A 19,773-nucleotide genomic window follows, 5' to 3' on the forward strand; every position below is an offset into this window, starting at 1 on the left:
CGTCCCCGCCAGGAACATGGTTCCCGAGGGTCTGACGGCAGTTGGAGTCATGGTCAGTCACAGCAGCGCTGTGTTTAGTGCTACAATGCTGATCACAAGTCCAGTTTCCGCCAGCCTTTTCATAGCAAAGACCCCACCATGAAAAGACTGGTGGAAATACAGTGCAAGGGGCCTCAGGGAGCGCCCTGCCCAGCACCCTCGGAATGCATCCTTAACGGACCCGAGGCCAGTACCGTAGCACTGTCCTCGATGGTCAGCTTGGCAGGAACGTTGTAAAATGACGGGGTGAGGCAGGTGAGTCGACATCTGCCTCACTCCCGCGACCGCCAAACTCATAATGAGCCCATTATTTTCATTTATGCTTTATTAACATAATTGTCGGTAGATTTTATAGGTTCCATGTAAAGGTAATACAGAACTCATCCACATCCAAGTTCCTTCCACCTTCTAAAAATCTACTTTCCCTTTGCAGCAACTTACGGAATTCCAGGAGCTTAACCTAAGCCATTAATACAGACTGATGCTGTGGTTTTATTAACTCTATGTATAGTGGTACACAACTGCTTATGGTCATGAATAAGTGAAATTAACACATCTGTGCAATTTGGTATTTCTTAGAATGTTTCCCCATGACCACCTGTCCTGTTTTGTAGCTCCTGACATAGATGAGTCCTCTGTGATGCAGCTCGCTGAGATGGGGTTTCCATTGGAGGCCTGTCGCAAAGCTGTGTACTACACGGGAAGCATGGGGGCAGAGTTGGCCTTCAACTGGATAATAGCACATATGGAGGAACCCGGTTAGTAATTTGAGGTGCATGGGTCTTAAGACCTAAAGGCAGATACTGACCATATTAACTAGTCCTTTGTGATTAGCAAACGTGTTGTATTTTTCGTATGCCACAATCATATTCTCAATCAAGCTCTAAATCATAATCTTTACATTGAGGTACTCCTTTCTTTGTGTGTCAGTGTATTGTTTTACATCTTGACATCTTTGGTAGACCTCATCGGTCACAGAATTAAAACTTGCCTTAAAGTAGATGCCCTACGTTAGACGTAGCTGTCATAATTCATCAGTAGTCTGATGAGGCTTCCATCTTTTCCCATCAAAATAAAGACATCTTGTGTTTAGAGTAGGCAAACGTTCATTTTATTAAGTGTTTTTCCACGAGTGTAACTTGTTTCTTTTAGATGCAAGCTTGGTGACAGCTACATCTATGTAAGAATTTCCATCACCAAAGAATGAATCATAGGGCGCCCTTTGAAAAGGACATTATCTTGCAGTATTTTCAAGTATCAAGTCAACGACCCTTTAACATTTTTGTAGTTTATTTCCAACATTAGAAAAATAACTCTTATAGACTTTTTCTCAAACTTGCCAGAACTCATTTCCTTGAGAAAGCGGGTCGACCCTGAGAAACCTGTCTGCTTTTTTAATTGTATAGGAAGTGGATTTTTTATGGTGGTGTAAGTCCATGTGGCAATATGGTAAATGTGCCTGTGGCCAGAGAAGAACTATATTTCTAATGTTAGAAATAAACTGCAAACTGGAAAAGAGAACATTTGACTAACTGGTACTTTTAACATGTTTTGAGAAAAGTCTGTTCTAAGAAATTTTCTTTGCATATGTAAATGTTACGTGTTGCAGCAGTGGATATCGGGTGCCTTTGACGTATACCTTAACACCTGGGCTACTGGCTGTACTGCCGCTTACTGTAGATTTAAACATTTAAGTGTATTTGCCTGTTACAGATTTTGCAGAGCCATTAGTAATACCAGGCTATGAAGGAGCAGCAGCTGGGCCTGTTATGGTTGATAACCAGCCTCCTGAAGAGATTGTGGCACTCATCATCTCCATGGGTTTCCAGAGGAACCAGGCTATCCAAGCACTCAAGGCAACAGTAAGGCATTTAGTCATAGCAATATATTAATATTCTTATAGCTGTTCTTACATCGTCTGACATTTATGCGTATAATCCTAATGATCTGTCATTTAAATATTTCTACAACCATCCCTTTCTGTCGCACTGATTCGATTAACCTCTTAAATGCGGGCGTCGGCCACTGGCCGACGCCCACACACCCTCCCTGGTGCGGGTCACGACCAGTGGCCGACACCAGGAAGGGCATTAATAAATCCTCGGGTGCGTCGCACCCGAGGATTTATTTTTTATTTTTTTTCCCCCCCCGGGAGACACGGAAGCTACCGTGTCTCCCCCCGCCCCCCACCCCCCACCCGCCCCTTTGTGACGTCAGCGCGCCGCGAGGCGCGCTGACGTTGCAAAGGTGTTTTCCCCATGAAAGCAGGAAGCAGCCTTGCGGCCGCTTCCTGCTTTCATGGGGAAAACGGCCTTTTTCACGTTCGGGAAGGCCTCGTAAGAAAGGGGAGAGTCTCCCCTTTCTTACGAGGCCTTCCTGAAAGTGTTTCCTGGCCCCCGATCGCAGCACAGCTGCGATCGGGGGCCAGGAAACACTTTCAGGAAGGCCTCGTAAGAAAGGGGAGACACTCCCCTTTCTTACGAGGCCTTCCTGAAAGTGTTTCCTGGCCCCCGGTCGCAGCTGTGCTGCGATCGGGGGCCAGGAAACACTTTCAGGTTTCCTGGCTCCCCCGATCGCAGCACAGCTGCGATCGGGGGGGTCAGGAAACATTTTGAAAAGGCCTCGTAAGAAAGGGGAGACTCTCCCCTTTCTTACGAGGCCTTCTGAAACTGTTTCTGGCCCCCGATCGCAGCACAGCTGCGATCGGGGGCCAGAAACAGTTTCAGAAGGCCTCGTAAGAAAGGGGAGAGTCTCCCCTTTCTTATGAGGCCTTCTGAAACGGTTTCCTGGCCCCCGATCGCAGCACAGCTGCGATCGGGGGCCAGGAAACCCCACTAGACACCAGGGATTTCACTTTTGGGGGGCAGCCCCCCCCGGAAAACGGGCCGCCCCCCCCCGGATAATTTTCCTAAAAAAATAAAAAGGTAGGTGCCCCCTGGGGAGGGGGGGGGGGGCGCGATCGCGCCCCCCCCACCCCCCCCAGGGGATTTTTTTTTTTTTCAAAAAAAAAAAAAAATGAAATGACAGGGGGTCGCCCGTGGGCAGGGTGACCCCCTGTGGGGGCAATTTTTTTTTTAGATGTTGTAGGGTTTCCCTGGGGGCCATTTTGGCCCCCAAGGAAACCATACAACAACTAAAAAAAAATATATGTATATATCTATATATATATATCTATGTAGATAGATATATCTAGGTACATGGATATATCTATAGATATATCTATGTAGATATATATTTATATATATATATATAGGTAGATCTGTATCAAAGAGATTTATAAAGCGCGCTACTCACCTGTGAGGGTCTCAAGGCGCTGAGGGGGGGACGGGGGGGAGGGAAAGGGGCTAGGAGGTTCACTGTTCAAAAAGCCAGGTTTTGAGGCCCTTCCTGAAAAGAAGTAGGTTTTGGGTCTTGCGAATGTGGGTTGTGAGGGCGTTCCAGGTTTTGGGTGCAAGGTAGGAGAAGGATCTGCCCCCGGTGGTGGTGTGTTTGATGCGGGGGACAGAGGCGAGAGAGAGGTCAGCTGAGCGGACGTTTCGTGTGGGGGTGTGGAAGGTGACTCTCGTTGAGGAAGGCAGGGCCTGTGTTGTGGAGTGATTTGTGTGCGAGCATGAGGATCTTGAAGGTGATCCTTTTGTCAATGGGGAGCCAGTGGAGGGATTTGAGGTGTGGAGAGATGTGTTCGTGTCGGTGGAGGTCGAGGATGAGTCGTGCTGCTGAGTTCTGGATGCGTGTAGTTTGCACTTGAGTTTTAGAGTGGTGCCGGCGTAGAGGGCGTTTCTGTAATCAAGCCTGCTGCTGATGAGTGCGTGAGTGACAGTTTTTCTGGTCTCTGTGGGGATCCATTTTAATGTTTTTCAGTATACGGAGTTTGTTGAAGCATGAGGAGGTAAGAGCGTTGATTTGTTGGGTCATAGAGAGGGAGGAGTCTAGGATGATGCTGAGGTTGCGTGCGTAGTTGGCGGGGGTGGGTGCAGGGCCTAGCGTGGTGGGCCACCATGGGGGGTCCCAGGTTTTTTTGGTGAGGGCCAAAGAGGATTATTTCGGTTTTGATTGAGTTGAGTTTCCGGTGGTTGGCTGTCATATATACATCACTTTTGTCAATATGTGTGTGGTTTCCCTGGGGGGAAAAGGGTCCGACTTGTCTAGTGGCAGTTTTAGTGCCATAAAGAAGCGCAGAAGGTTTATATGCCTACTGCAAAGAGCACATCTGTATTTTATGTAAATAGCTGAGTACATTAGTAAAGTCTATGGAGAGATGAAGGGCACTTTTGCTGGGTGGTAATGAGGGAATCCGAGGAGGAGGGAGTGGGAGCACCAATAATGATTGTTGGACTGGGCGCAGGAGGTGCTAAAGACTGTGACGAATGGTATGTGACAAGGTGTTTTTTGAGTGTCTTGAAAGTACGTGCTGATTGAGGGAAGAAGCGCAGGTAAGGTGGCCTCTACTGTTGCACGTATCTCACACACACCATCGATTTTGTGACTGTCTACGTAGGCTAGTGTTTTAGAGCAACAGTTTAGCCAATAGCAGAGATGGCATCTTGATGGATGACTGCTGCCTGCACTCGGGTTATAGAGGACCGCTCTGACATAGGATCAGAGACTGAGACATCAGATACTGAGGCAGCATCTGAGGGATAGGACAATGGCGCAGACTCTGGGAGTGATTTTTCAGTCAGAGGAGTCCCATTCGAAAACTCCTCTTCCAGTACATTATGAGGGAGGTGATGAGGACAGTCCTGCTGTCCCTTCGCAAGCTGTTTGTGCAACTGGGTAATAGTGGGTTAGGCCAACCCAGAGAGCAGGTGAATGCGGCGGCAAGCAGAGAGAGAGTGCTCTCTTGGGAGCTCACCAATTTAGTTCAGCCCCAAATTCCACCACCCAAATCATATTGTGGAGACATCAAAATTGTCTATGGCAAAACAAACTGGTTTTGTAAGGCAGGCACCTGTGTTTTTGGTCCTGGATTCGGCGGCCATATAGAGAAACACACTAAACCCAAACATTTCTGGAAACTAGACATTCGGGGGAGTCCACAGAGGTGTGACTTGTGTGGATTCCCCAAAGTTTTCTTACCCAGAATACCCTGCAAAGCTGAAATGTTGAGAAAAAACTCTATTTTTCTCGCATTTCTGTCACACAAACTACAGGAATATGCTGGGATCCACAACATTCCTACCACCCAGTGACTCCTCACCTGTCCTGATAAAAACACTACCCCACTTGAGTGCCTACACCTAGTGCCTGTGTCAGGAATGGATCACCCCAGGGTCAACAGCTGCCTCACGTAAGGACCAACATTGACCGTTGTGTGATCTATTCCTGTCGCAGGCACCAGGCCTAACCACACAAGTGAGGTATCATATTTATCGGGAGACTTGGGGGAACGCTGGGTGGAAGGAAATTTGTGGCTCCCCTCAGATTCCAGAACTTTCTGTCACCGAAATGTGTGGAAAACGTGGTATTTTAGCCACATTTTGAGGTTTGCAAAGGATTCTGGGTAACAGAACCTGGTCCGAGCCCCACAAGTCACCTCATCTTGGATTCCCCTGGGTTTCTAGTTTACAAAAATGTGCTGGTTTGCTAGGTTTCCCCAGGTGCCGGCTGAGCTAGAGGCCAAAATCCACAGGTAGGCACTGTTTTCTATGAAAAAATGTGATGTGTCCACGTTCTGTTTTGGGGCATTTCCTGTCGCGGGCGCTAGGCCTACCCACACAAGTGAGGTATCATTTTTATCGGGAGACTTAGGGGAACGCCGGGTGGAAGGAAATTTGTGGCTCCTCTCAGATTCCAGAACTTTCTGTCACCGAAATGTGAGGAAAACTTGTTTTTTTAGCCACTTTTTGAGGTTTGCAAAGGATTGTGGGTAACAGAACCTGGTCCGAGCCCCGCGAGTCACCCCTCCTTGTATTGCCCTAGGTCTCTAGTTTTCAGAAATGCACAGGTTTGGTAGGTTTCCCTAGGTGCCGGCTGAGCTAGAGGCCAAAATCTACAGGTAGGCACTTCTCAAAAAACACCTCTGTTTTCTTCCAAAAATTTTGATGTGTCCACGTTGCGCTTTGGGGTGTTTCCTGTCGCGGGCGCTAGGCCTACCCACACAAGTGAGGTATCATTTTTATCGGGAGACTTGGGGGAACGCCGGGTGGAAGGAAATTTGTGGCTCCTCTCAGATTCCAGAACTTTCTGTCACCGAAATCTGAGGAAAACTTGTTTTTTTAGCCACTTTTTGAGGTTTGAAAAGGATTCTGGGTAACAGAACCTGGTCCGAGCCCCGCGAGTCACCCCTCCTTGTATTGCCCTAGGTCTCTAGTTTTCAGAAATGCACAGGTTTGGTAGGTTTCCCTAAGTGCCGGCTGAGCTAGAGGCCAAAATCTACAGGTAGGCACTTCTCAAAAAACACCTCTGTTTTCTTCCAAAAATTTTGATGTGTCCACGTTGCGCTTTGGGGCGTTTCCTGTCGCGGGCGCTAGGCCTACCCACACAAGTGAGGTATCATTTTTATCGGGAGACTTGGGGGAACGCCGGGTGGAAGGAAATTTGTGGCTCCTCTCAGATTCCAGAACTTTCTGTCACCGAAATCTGAGGAAAACTTGTTTTTTTAGCCACTTTTTGAGGTTTGCAAAGGATTCTGGGTAACAGAACCTGGTCCGAGCCCCGCGAGTCACCCCTCCTTGTATTGCCCTAGGTCTCTAGTTTTCAGAAATGCACAGGTTTGGTAGGTTTCCCTAGGTGCCGGCTGAGCTAGAGGCCAAAATCTACAGGTAGGCACTTCTCAAAAAACACCTCTGTTTTCTTCCAAAAATTTTGATGTGTCCACGTTGCGCTTTGGGGCGTTTCCTGTCGCGGGCGCTAGGCCTACCCACACAAGTGAGGTATCATTTTTATCGGGAGACTTGGGGGAACGCCGGGTGGAAGGAAATTTGTGGCTCCTCTCAGATTCCAGAACTTTCTGTCACCGAAATCTGAGGAAAACTTGTTTTTTTAGCCACTTTTTGAGGTTTGCAAAGGATTCTGGGTAACAGAACCTGGTCCGAGCCCCGCAAGTCACCCCTCCTTGGATTGCCCTAGGTCTCTAGTTTTCAGAAATGCACAGGTTTGGTAGGTTTCCCTATGTGCCGGCTGAGCTAGAGGCCAAAATCTACAGGTAGGCACTTTGGAAAAAACAGCTGTGTTTTCTATAAAAAAAATAGGATGTGTCCATGTTGTGTTTTGGGGCATTTCCTGTCGCGGGCACTAGGCCTACCCACACAAGTGAGGTATCATTTTTATCGGGAGACTTGGGGGAACACAGAATAGCAAAACAAGTGTTATTGCCCCTTATCTTTCTCTACATTTTTTCCTTCCAAATATAAGAGAGTGTGTAAAAAAGACGTCTATTTGAGAAATGCCCTGCAATTCACATGCTAGTATGGGCACCTCGGAATTCAGCGATGTGCAAATAACCACTGCTCCTCAAAACCTTATCTTGATCCCATTTTGGAAATGCAAAGGTTTTCTTGATACCTCTTTTTCACTCTTCATATTTCAGCAAATGAATTGCTGTATACCCAGTATAGAATGAAAACCAACTGCAGGGTGCAGCTTATTTATTGGCTCTGGGTACCTAGGGTTCTTGATGAACCTACAAGCCCTTTATATCCCCGCAACCAGAAGAGTCCAGCAGACAAAACGGTATATTGCTTTCAGAAATCTGACATCGCAGGAAAAAGTTACAGAGTAAAACATAAAGAAAAATGGCTGTTGTTTTCAGCTCAATTTCAATATTTTTTTATTTCAGCTGTTATTTTCTGTAGGAAAACCTTGTAGGATCTACACAAATGACCCCTTGCTGAATTCAGAATTTTGTCTAGTTTTCAGAAATGTTTAGCATTCCGGGATCCAGCATTGGTTTCACACCTATTCCTGTCACTAACTGGAAGGAGGCTGAAAGCACCAAATATAGTAGAAATGGGGTATGTCCCAGTAAAATGCCAAATTTGTGTTGAAAAATTCGGTTTTCTGATTCAAGTCTGCCCGTTCCTGAAAGGTGGGAAGATAGTGATTTCCGCACCAGAAACCCGTGGTTGATGGCATTTTCAGGGAAAAAACCACAAGCCTTCTTCGGCAGCCCTTTTTTCCCATTTTTTTGGAAAAAACAAAATGTTCACTGTATTTTGGCTATTTTCTTGGTCTCCTCCAGGGGAAACCACCAACTCTGGGTACCATTAGAATCCCTAGGATGTTGGAAAAAAAGGACGCAAATTTGGCGTGGTTAGCTTATGTGGACAAAAAGTTATGAAGCCCTAAGCGCGAACTACCCCAAATAGCCAAAAAAGGGCTCAGCACTGGGGGGGGAAAGGCCCAGCAGCTAAGGGGTTAAAAACATTTTTTAAATTAATTGTTTAAAAGTCAGCACATTTTGCTCGACATTTTGCTCGACCCCAAACTTGTAATCCATGGTTTACAAATATATTTGCAGAAGAATTACTCTCTGAAATAATGATTACTACTGTAATTATTCTTACATCATCATAGTTATCACTGCCTCGTTTAGTTGCCAGAGGATGCAGTAAGATAAAACTGAATGCCCCAACTATGAAATTAAGCAGTGTTTACAACTTCACAACCATTCATATCTTCTACCTCCTACCTCTTCTATGACACTCACAGACCTTTCAGTGTACGGTATATTACAAACATGGATCTTTCCGTATCCATTATTGCAGTATGGGTTTCATAGACCCACAGTCTTTAACTTATCCAGTTTCGTGTCATATAATGTTATACTTGCCACACATTTAAGTGAGAAATTAAAAAAGTCTCGAATCCCACCAAAGGTCTTCAAATAGATGCCTAATCGGAATCCGGTGGATGTAAAGTTGATGTGAAGAAGTATCCATTCACATCAACTTTATTTCTTCAAGAGTGAGCTTCTCAGATTTTGTTTTTCATCTTACTGCTCTTCTGTATTTGGATTATGAAATCTTTATCAACAGATCCCTGGTCCTGCTCATCCAACAAGCTTGTTTTGTTAATATCAACCAACATCTGATCATGTTCACTTTCAGTGTGGTTGGTAACTATGGTATCAGTAATCAGTCCCTGGTATTATACATTAAACATGAAGTGATATGTGTGGCTAGTTATGCTGGTTGATCCCATGATTGAATTTGGGGTTTCACCAGAATCTGCTCAATGCACTCGATTCACAAACACAGCCTTGTCAGTGAACCTCGGATCCAAGGCAAAATGTGTATTGTCTCATAAGCATGGATTTGCTTGAAGCAACCAATTAGCTCCTTTGGAACTGAACAAAACAATTCGGTCAGTGTGAACCCAGGCTGGTAAACATCGCTGTTGTGGACAAGTGAGGCGAGCTCACCACATAGATAACAAACAGTATGTTACGCATTGTAACCCCTTTAACATTTACTTCTAAGTTACAGTATGTGGAGCTGAGCCTGATGTTCAAGATAGTGCCCAACATTAAGTGCAGGTACATACTCATGATCAGTTTTCCATAGAGAAACAAGAGATAGTTGGTTTCTTATAGAAGAGTGTCACCTCGACTCCAAGTGAAGGGCTAGCTGGGAAAAGCCCTGCAGCAGTTTCAGGAGTGTTAAACACCTCATGGTTATTCTGGTTGGGTGCCAAACACCCACAGAGGAATGCCTACGCCACACTTCATCAGGCAGCTCTCTGCTGTGCTCTGACTGGTAACTGGTGTGTTGCAGTTCAGTAATAAATTAACAACAGGGTTACACAAATCTGCAAAAAAACATAGCTAGCGGTAAGGGACAATACATTTACTTTTACAAGCAAGGGTTACTTTCCTGCACTACACATGCTTGCTTTAAAGTAGGGGGCCCCAACTGATCAAGGTCCCAGAAGCTATTTCTGGTCCTAGGAAATCATGCTGAATTTGTCTTGGTGTCATTTTCTGACACATGGACATAATTCAACATCATCCACATGTTGTTTGCTTTCCATTTGGAGCAGCAACCTGCAAGCAGCAAGCGGGCTTTCTTATTTTAACATCCAGATGAGCAAAAAAATAAATATCTGATTTTAAGGGCCATCAGCCCTGTTTGTGTTCGAGTATCATCCTTAGTTGAAGCCATCTGGAGACTAACACCTAGGATCCAATGCAATGGAGGGAAAGGATGCACACAGCTGTTATCACTTCACACATACTTAGGAGAAACAATTGGAGGCAGATGTTTAACTTTGCTCTAATTCCTGCGTAAGAGATGTGCTTACACTGTACAGATGCTGTATTTATGTGTCTTTATTAGTAATTAAACAAATATTTATTTAAATGGCACCTACTAATTTTTGTATTTAATTATTTTATAATGCTACTCATTCCAGTGTAGGGTGTTAGAGTGCTTTACACCACACAGAGAGGCACAAGAAATGATACAAGTGTGTAGATAAATGTACAGGAAATGTTACTTAAGACATGGAGGGTTGAAAGGTATAGGAATCACATATCATCCATACTTGTAGACATTATGGCCCTCAATACGAGTATGGTGGTCACTAGACTGCCAGGCTAGCGGCGGTCAATGCGCGGCCCGACTGCCACATTACAACGGTCCTAATCCGCCAGGGAAGTGATCCCCTGGGGATTACAACCTCGTTCTCTGCCAGCCATTTCATGGCGGTAGCACTGCCATGAAATGACTGGCAGAGAACGGGTGCAGGGGGCTCCAGGGGGACCCTGTACTGCCAATGCACTTGTCATGGGGAGTGCAGGGGCCCCCCTGGCCAGCACCCTCACAATGTTCACTGTCTGCTTCGTACAGCATTGCCGCCCATTTGATTATGAGACAATGCTGTAGACTGTTTCCCGCTAGGCCAGCGGTGTAAATTCAGATTTCTGCCCGCCGACCTAGCGGGAAACTTAATGGGCCCGGCGGGGAGGTAGCCAGTATTGCGCCAACCACCAATCAGAAGTTCAGCGGACGGTCTAAACCGGCTGTCGAACTCGTAATGAGGCCCTGTATGTTAAGAGTGAATAGTTGGGAAAAACATAAAGACAGGATATAAAACGTAATGCAGTGATTGTGGTTGTCTGTATGAACAAGACATTACATTGCAAAGCAAATCTTCTTTGCAATCTTAAAATATAACAGATGGAGAAAAAAAACATTAATGTTCTGAACTCATGACTTACAGTTTGTATACAGCTCATTGTTGAAGGTAAATAGACAACATTCTATATTTAACAGGCTTGCAACTTATAAAATCGAATCAATAAAATGATTCCATTGTCAAATGCATTAGACAACTTACTTAGCTAAATAAAATACAAAACTGTGGTCTGCATGTTAGATGTTGTGCTTTGCAGCAGGCACACTGTGACAAGTTGATTCTTACCATGTAATCCACCCGGATTTTGGGCTTTTTGATCACCTGGTTTTAGACCTCTTACAGTGGTGGAGTCCCACAACCTGGGACTCACTCGCATTAAACATATGGTAAAATTAACTGCTCATGTTCACTACCAGTGTCCGACCTTTTAAGATAATGCCGTTGCGACGCAGCAAAGGATAAGCTTGGCTGGTTACATGTGAACAAGTGCACAAGTGTGTACATGCATGTGAGGCCTTGCGTGGGAAATTCTTGTCATACACAGCCTTGGAACTGCACACAGGTAGCCTGGTGCAGAAGGGACTATACAGGGTTGGGTATGGACCTGAGCTTGGCATTATGATGTAAACAGATAGGGAGAGTCAATGTGGTTTAATGTCTTGTCTGCAGTGACACTCCATTGTACATTTATGGGGAAGGCTGCCTTAGGGCACAAATCTGCTCCCGTTTGGTCTACAGAGTCGTACTGTTGTACAGTGTAACCTGCCTTAAAGAACAATTCTGTAAAGTCTGATGACATATCTGTACAGCATATGGTCATCCAGGAATTATCTATTTCTCTGGCTCAGATCAGAGCCCAGGGCTTCTATCGCCCTGCGCGTCTGGGTAATGATTTTTCTCTCAACCTGCAGGAAAAAAGGCCTCCCCCACCAAAAGAGAAATTAACAGTGCTTAAGTCAGCTCCTGAGAAGAAAGGAGGTGGGACAGGCCGCTCTGCATCAATCAGCCAGGTGTCGTCCTGTGCCAGGAAGAGGACCGGCCTCAGGCTACTAAATAAAGGGAGTGCAGACCTTTGGAGCCAAACCAGGAGGAGGACTCCTTTAAAGTATTGCTGGTGAAGGCCCTGGCAGTGATGTCAGCAAGTGGTGATGCTGACATCCCCAGAGGACATGCTGTAAGTGACGTATGGGTGATACCATTTTGAGCTATCCCAGAAGACTGAGCAGGGAGGTTGGGATGGTGCAGAGAGATGAAGTGGCACGTCAGGATAGGACAGAGGCACATCTCTGCTGAAAACTCCCGCCCCTTCTTAAAGGCCCTATGCAGGCGAGTGAGCTCTCTCAGGAACTTGGAAGGAGGAACCCACTGTCTGCCATCTCGACTAAAGACGCTGACTCTGATTGACCCAGGACCAGTAAAGTACTCCCCAGGATGAGGGAAGCTCGTCTCCAAATAGCCCCAGAGGACTAGTTGGAGGAAAGACTGGGCTTCTGCGCGAGAAGTTTCCCCGGCAAGGAGAAGCGCATCCGCAGAGCGGGGCTTCATCACCTTTATGGACTTTGCAGACCTTGATTTTAGTGCCATCTGGATTAACACTCCAACAGCGAAGTTGAGCCTGGGTGCTCGCAGATAAGTCGTGCTCCGAGAAGGCCGCAGCTGCAGTGCCAAAACCTTCAAGTGTTGTTGTGGGAGTGCTGCATGCGCCTTGAAGACTCTCAGCGGTAGCAATGGATGAACTTATGCCACAGTCAGGGCGGTAGCTCGATGGTGTCTTCAGTGCAGTGCTTAATTTGTAAATAAAAATGCGCTGGTGCCCAAGCTCTCCTTCGAAACAAGCGGCCGCTTTAATTAAATGTGTGAGCACTGAATATTGGGTCAGCATAATCCTTAAGCCATTTCTGGCCACTTGAATCCATTTACTGCCACTCCTGACCCCTTCAGCTCACTCTTGCAGACTTCTGCTTTCTCCCTTTGTGACTCTTTTTTATTTTTCTCTTCCTCTGTCTTTCCCATATGTGCCTTTTGCTCACAGTAAATGCAGAAAAATAAGTGACGGCCCTCAAAAATAAGTGCTGGTGCCCCCACCGGAAACCACCGGCTAAAATTAAGCACTACTTTAGTACCTTTAATGGCACATCCCCAGTGAGCTTTATCTATTCGAATAGGGGGATGGCAGGGGGGTGAAATCATGTTGCAGTCGAAGTCTGGTCAAAACACGGGAGGAAGGTCCGCTCAACCGACTTTCTCGGCCGCCATCTTTCCCCTCTCACCATCCCTAAATGACTTTAATGCAAACAGAAGGAGGATTGCCATTTCCAGAAAAAACAGAGGATTTTACAAAACATTTTAATTAAGAACCAACTCCTGGCTCTCTTAAAATCTAAAACATTAGTGAATGTCCTATATTGTTCCCCGATAAAGGTGGAAACCCTGAATTCAACCTGTTTGTGCTGCAGTTGGGTACTGTTTGCGATAGACCGGGACATGAGCAGGAAAACAGACATCCCGCCCTGTTATTCCTCATTGTATCAGACATACCGCCTTTGTATTGCTCTTTGTACCCTGAGCAGGGGTGGCTCCTCCATTAGTGCAGAGGAACGTTGCACCTCCGCCAAACAGCGTTTATTATCGCTTCCTTATAAAGGGGCGGGACCACAGGGTGTATTTGGCAGGCTGTTTCAGGCCGGCCAAACACACATGTGCAGTGGGCTCTCTCCAGCCCAGCAACACAGGGCTGGAGAGAGCCTGCACAGGCTCCCAGTCTGCCTGGGAGTGCTCTGGCTGGGTGCCTTCAGCCAATACTGATACTGCTCTGAGCAGCGTCAGGATTGGCCTCTGGACAGGCTGGAAGCCTGTGCCTGCCTGCAGTGACAGAGGAGAGGAGCGACGGAGGGGGTAAGTGTTTTTTTATTTAATTTTTATACCGACTGGACCCCTCCCTTTCCCCCTGCACCGCGCTGCTCCTTTCGCGCGGTGCGAGCTGCGACTGCCCCTCAGGTCAGTGCAGCACTGGAACTATGGCTGTCAAAATCAGCAGTTCCAGCGCTCATACATTGCAGACACAGGACCATGTTTTGACCCTGCGCTCTGCCTTGCGGAACCAGCAGAAACTGGGAATCGGTGCTTGTACTTTTAAAACTAAACCCTATCCCCTTTAGAAGGGGGTGACTTTTTGGCTAGACTTCATTGACTAGGTTTCTAGGTTTGTATTAATCAGAAAGTTCTTAATAGAGTTCTTTCCGCTTAATTTGATTAAAGTGATAGCATGGGGTAGCCCCTCAGTGCCCTCGCAGACCCTACCTAAAGTGATGTATTAAGTTTTCAATTTTCATTTTTAAATTAACTTTAGCTACCATATCTCTGGAACTGGTGAGAGAGCTACAATCATGCCTATGGGGCAGTTCCCCTTGGCATTTAGCTGCGTTTAGAGGTGAAGTAGCAGTATAAGTGCAGTTGGGTCTGGGTTTTCACAGATTTCTCCTGTCAACACCGCTAGATGGCGCCATGTGCTTTCTTGTCCAGTGGCGACCGAAGTTACAGCTCTCGGAGGAAATCGAGAGTCCCCCTCCACGTCATTGACCAAGTCCAGGAAAAGCTTACGGGGGTCATTGTTGACTAATGTGGTGAATTATTAATTCGAGCTTGTAAAGTTCGCGATTGTTACTTGGCCATAAAAGTAACTTTAAGACGAACAGGACAGCGGCGTTGTTTAGATTTTAATGGAACGAGTACATTTTTGGTGGCACACCCAACACGCCACACGTGGTTTCTCCGCTCCGCATTGATGTGGCGGAAATGCAGAGTTTGCACCCGCGGGCCCCCAGCTGGCACTGCTGGTGCAATCCCTTGATCGGGCGGTCCTCCCTCCGCTGGGTCTTCAAGTCGTTATGGCGGTCACCCTTAAGTAGAGGCGACTATCACGATATTTCCCTGCACGGAAAGCGAGGCTTGGCATTCTCAGACAGTGTTAAGGGGAGAAACTCGATGACCGTCAGGGCATTTTTTTTAATTTATGAAAATAAACTCTATCTTTGTAAGTTTGCCTTTGACTAACAAGGAAATTTACCGAACAGTCCTAGAATACCATGGCACCCACTCAGCACAGAGCTGTACCCTTCTGAGGAACCGCTGCTCTGTTGGTTCTTCTGAAGGCATAAAGATGGCGGGGCACTCTAACAGTTGGCAGTCGTCCACCAGAGGAGCAGAGGCGATGGACTTCAATGAATTTGCAATCCAGTCGCTGGTTCCAAATGACCCTATTGTCACTGAAAAATTCCCCCACTTTCAAACAGCGACTAGGCCATTTGGGTCCACAAAGGGCCTCAGGATTCAAGTTGTGCAGACAGAGCCCCAAGAAGATGTCTCTTTTAGACCCCTCGATGACTGTACTTGATGTCTGGGGATGGGACAAGACACCACAGCCTGAAACTCTTGCAGTTCTCTTCTTCCTTAGGCTGTCATGGAATATGAGGCCCAGTGCTCGCATGGAGGCTTCCAAACGAAATCCATCTCACAAATGTATCTCACCTTCCAGGGAACTTTCTCTTAAGGGATCCTCCTCAATGACAGCGCTGTAGAAAGGAGAAGTCTTCTTTGAGGACACAGCTCTGTTTCTTGATGTTCTTCCCTGAAGCTAAACTCTTTCTTGAAATCAAGCGATTCCCTCATACCTAAGAACATGCAAAAGGAGTTTCCTGGTCCATTAACTGACTTCAGACATGTACAAAACCGTCAGGCAGTGCAACAAATTGCATTTTTCTCAAGGGGAGATCATTCTTGTGGACTTAGCAACTCTGCCAGCTTCTACCCTAACCTGATGCCAACCAATGCCGTGCATCCATAGGCTTCAGGCACGGTGCCTAAGGCGAAAAGTAGCTTCCCTTATTCACTTAGACCCATTTTTGGCAGCAATAGCAGCTATGTCCTTGGAATTAACTGCAGTGACAGCTGAGAAGTCAATAGAAGGAGGTATAATCTTTGTGGCTTTAGAGATGGCCAAAGCCAGTTTTCGCAGTACGCCCTATTGTGTACACCTCTAAGGCACAGAAGTTTGCCAATGTGCCCTCTTATCAATACTTCCAAGATTCAAAGGTTTATCCATTTATAGGAGATTTTGAGATCAGACTGAATGCGTTATCATCTATGAAGCGCAAAGACTATGGGTGCGTGGGGGATGACGGTTCAGAAGTTGATCACCTCCCTCACCTTACAACCCTGATGCTGGCATCTGCTTGGACTTCCCAAATGCCAGTGGTTTATATATTTCACCAGAAGGTGACATTTTTTAACCAACTGGTTCTGCTTTGTTTTGCAACAGTCAATTGGAAGGCAGCACACACCTTAATTGACTTTACCTTCTGCAGATGCAAAATCGAGTATTATAATAGAAATTTTGAAACCCTCTGCTGTAGCAGCAGATTACTTGCTTCTCTTAAACGAGGCCCTCCCAGATGTCAACATGGCTGCATGAGAGAAACTGTTTTCTGGCCCAGGAGCGCACAGGCAGATAGCCAGATGCTCCAGTTACCCATACTTTTAGTCCTCTTCCCATCACTAGAAAATAAGACTTAGTAATATGTGCAGAATACAAATGCCTTTCTCAAAACTCTCCTGGAAGGGGAATCCAAGAATCTTGAGATCCTGGGTTGCAAAGTTTTTGCCTGGAGGTTGGCTCTCCACATTGCTAAAACCACCTGCCTTCTAGGCCGACATGTCCATGCCTTATGGAGCCCAGCAAGACTCAGTTATCAGCCTCTCTTGTCATATGAGAAACCTATTGTCTGACCTGGTGAATTACGGCTCTGATGCACCAAATCAGCTCCTAAAGTATGGTCGTGACTGTGGGCAGCATTGATCAGCATGGCTCTGGATTTTCCGGAGTTATCTGTATTGTACTCATGGGCATGCCCTTTGACATCTAGCAGTTATTTGGTGGGAATGCAGCCTTCTCCTTAGGATTCCCCAAGAACAGCAGGGGTATGTCTCACACCGTGGGCCTTTCCACCAGTTGTATTGGACTGTGCAGTCTAACCAAAGGCAGCCCTCCAGCCCCATACCATCACAAGAGCACCTATAATTCCCCTTACAGTCAGTGGCTCATCTAGTACCTCTACCTGCTACATTAGAACCTGATCCCACCTTACTGTACAGTCTCTGACTGCTCCAACTCGCAGTGTCACCCTCTGGTGAGTGGGAGGGTCCTCTATTTTGTCACCCTTTGGGAGGCAGTAGACTGCAAGGTCATCAAACTGACTGCTCGGCCCATGTCATTCTCTCTTCTCTTCTCTTCTCTTCTCTTCTCTTCTCTTCTCTTCTCTTCTCTTCTCTTCTCTTCTCTCCCTCTCCCTCTCCCTCTCCCTCTCCCTCTCCCTCTCCCTCTCCCTCTCCCTCTCCCTCTCCCTCTCCCTCTCCCTCTCCCTCTCCCTCTCCCTCTCCCTCTCCCTCTCCCTCTCCCTCTCCCTCTCCCTCTCCCTCTTCCTCTTCCTCTTCCTCTTCCTCTTCCTCTTCCTCTTCCTCTCCCTCTCCCTCTCCCTCTCCCTCTCCCTCTCCCTCTCCCCGTCCCTCTTCCCTGCCTCCCCTCAAGATCAACAGGGCCATAGTGGTAGTGCTCTGCAAGAGAAAGAGAGACATATATTTTTACTCACTTAAGTTCTTGGCCCTCAAGAAGAACAGATGCCTGAGGCCTAGACTGTGTTTCTGATGTCTGAACATATTTATCCGTCAGGACAAATTCAAGATGCTGTACCTGAACCAGGTCATGTTGGCCTTGAACTTGGGGAAATCGGTTGGCATACCTGGACCTCCAGGGTTCTTTTTTTTTATCTTCCATTTTATCATGCCGTCATGCGCTGCTTAAGGTTCACACTGAGTTCCCAACACTATCAGTTTGCGCTCCTCCTGTTCGGACTGTTGCTTCTTTACAGAGGTACTGTTGGCTGTGGCAGCTTTACTGTATTTCAGTACTTCAGTGGCTGACTGATGTGAGTGGAGTTCTTGGTGCTGGTCCAAGAACATCGTCAGTGGATGATGACTCCTCCATGAGCTGGGCGTTATCATCAGTGGCCAAAGGCTCACCGCACTCCCACCTATGGCTCTTTCTAGAGGTGTCCACTTTGCTAACATCTGACGTGCTACTACACAGTCGTCCTTGCATGCATTAGCCAAGCACTATTGCCTCATGTCTCAAGCGCTTCTCAATCCATCAACAAAGGGTGGTACTGCTTTGTAACTCATTCATAAAGTGAACAATGTGTGGGAAGAGGAATTTATCAGAAGAAAAAGTTACTTACCTTCAGTAACAATATTTCAAGTGGATCCATAATATTTCTGCAGAGTCCTCACCACTTTCCATTCTTCCTAAAGGAGTTAGTGCTGTGACTCATAAGTGACCAAACCATGTTAATGTGTTATGTGCTGTATTTGTCGCTGTTTTTGCTCTCTCGGTTCCTCTCTACATGCCTCGTTGGGCACAGAAAAAGTATCATTAACTGATGCCAGCACCAAGGTTTGCCTCTAATATATGCTGGTGTTGGCATATCGGGAGGCGTAAGGTGGAGTCACAGCTGAAGCCATGGGGTACCAGTTGGCTGCCCAGGAGAGATATTGCTAGACAAAAGCCTTTCTGGACCAATCTGAACCCTGGAAGGATAATTTATCTGGTGAGGAATCTGAGGAAAAATTATACATACCCTACAAATATTATTACTCACGATAAATAACTTTTTACTTGTGGCAAATGACCACTGAAAATATTTCACTTAAGCCTTCTTTTAGAGCAGAAGAAATTAACTCCATCTGGTCAATGTTCTCTCCAATCTCTATATCTTAAATCTTTCCTAGCCGCCCTCTTTACTCTAATATCGCAATGCTACAAGAGTCCTAAAATCAAGATCACCCTAATGAAGTATTTATTTCTTTGCAGAATAACAATTTAGAAAGGGCTCTGGATTGGATCTTCTCCCATCCTGACACAGAGGAAGAGAGTGAAAGTGTTTCTGACGTCACCGATATAGAGAACAATTCTAACGCCAACATTGTTTCAGAGACCGCGCCGGAAGGACCGCGTGTCAGAGATGGACATGGAAGTAAGTGATTCCTACCACATTTCTCAAATTGGTGCTAGAGTCCCATTGATAGTTCTTTAAACCTTTAATCATCTTGCCAACTCCTCCAATGTATAAACATGCTTCGGATTCACATAATAGACATGCTGCATTACACAGTGTGGAAGTAATTATGGTTTATATCTGTGGAAGACATGCCATGAATTCCTTTCCACAAGGTATTGAGACTTGTACATATGTTTGGAAGTATACCGATGTCCATCTAAAGTCCAACCCTAGATATTAATCTGCCCAATCCTGTACAGAGAATTGATGATCACACATTTGTGCGTACCCCCAGTTTTTCTTAAGTGTCTGTTTCCGTTGCTCTTTCTATGCTGTGCGTGAATAGGTTCTTGAATCCAATTCCAATATAATAGGAGCTGAAGGTGGAATCCATATCAAAGGTGCCCTCCACTCTAAACGACTCTAATAAAAGCAGTGCTCTTGGCAGACAAATTACACTTTACCTCTCACTCGTAAGGCATGCCTAATCTCAACGGAGTTCTGTTAAGTGTGGACATGTCCCAGTGCCTATATGGAGACACCTCTG

General features: G+C 46.2%; 1 protein-coding gene across 2 annotated transcripts in view; it reads left to right on the forward strand.

Annotated features, from left to right (window-relative positions):
• USP13 (ubiquitin specific peptidase 13) overlaps positions 1-19,773 on the forward strand; it is a 263,270-nt gene that overhangs the window by 225,212 nt on the left and 18,285 nt on the right. The window contains exons 17-19 of one of the 2 annotated variants that reach the window (XM_069213085.1): positions 654-797; positions 1,753-1,901; positions 19,040-19,202. In XM_069213085.1, coding sequence (XP_069069186.1) covers positions 654-797; positions 1,753-1,901; positions 19,040-19,202 — 456 coding nt within the window. The remainder of the gene's footprint in view (positions 1-653; positions 798-1,752; positions 1,902-19,039; positions 19,203-19,773) is intronic. The other variant, XM_069213086.1, reaches the window with a different exon arrangement.

Source organism: Pleurodeles waltl, chromosome 11 (genome assembly GCF_031143425.1).
Source record: "Pleurodeles waltl isolate 20211129_DDA chromosome 11, aPleWal1.hap1.20221129, whole genome shotgun sequence".
In the NCBI taxonomy this organism is placed as follows: Eukaryota; Metazoa; Chordata; class Amphibia; order Caudata; family Salamandridae; genus Pleurodeles; species Pleurodeles waltl.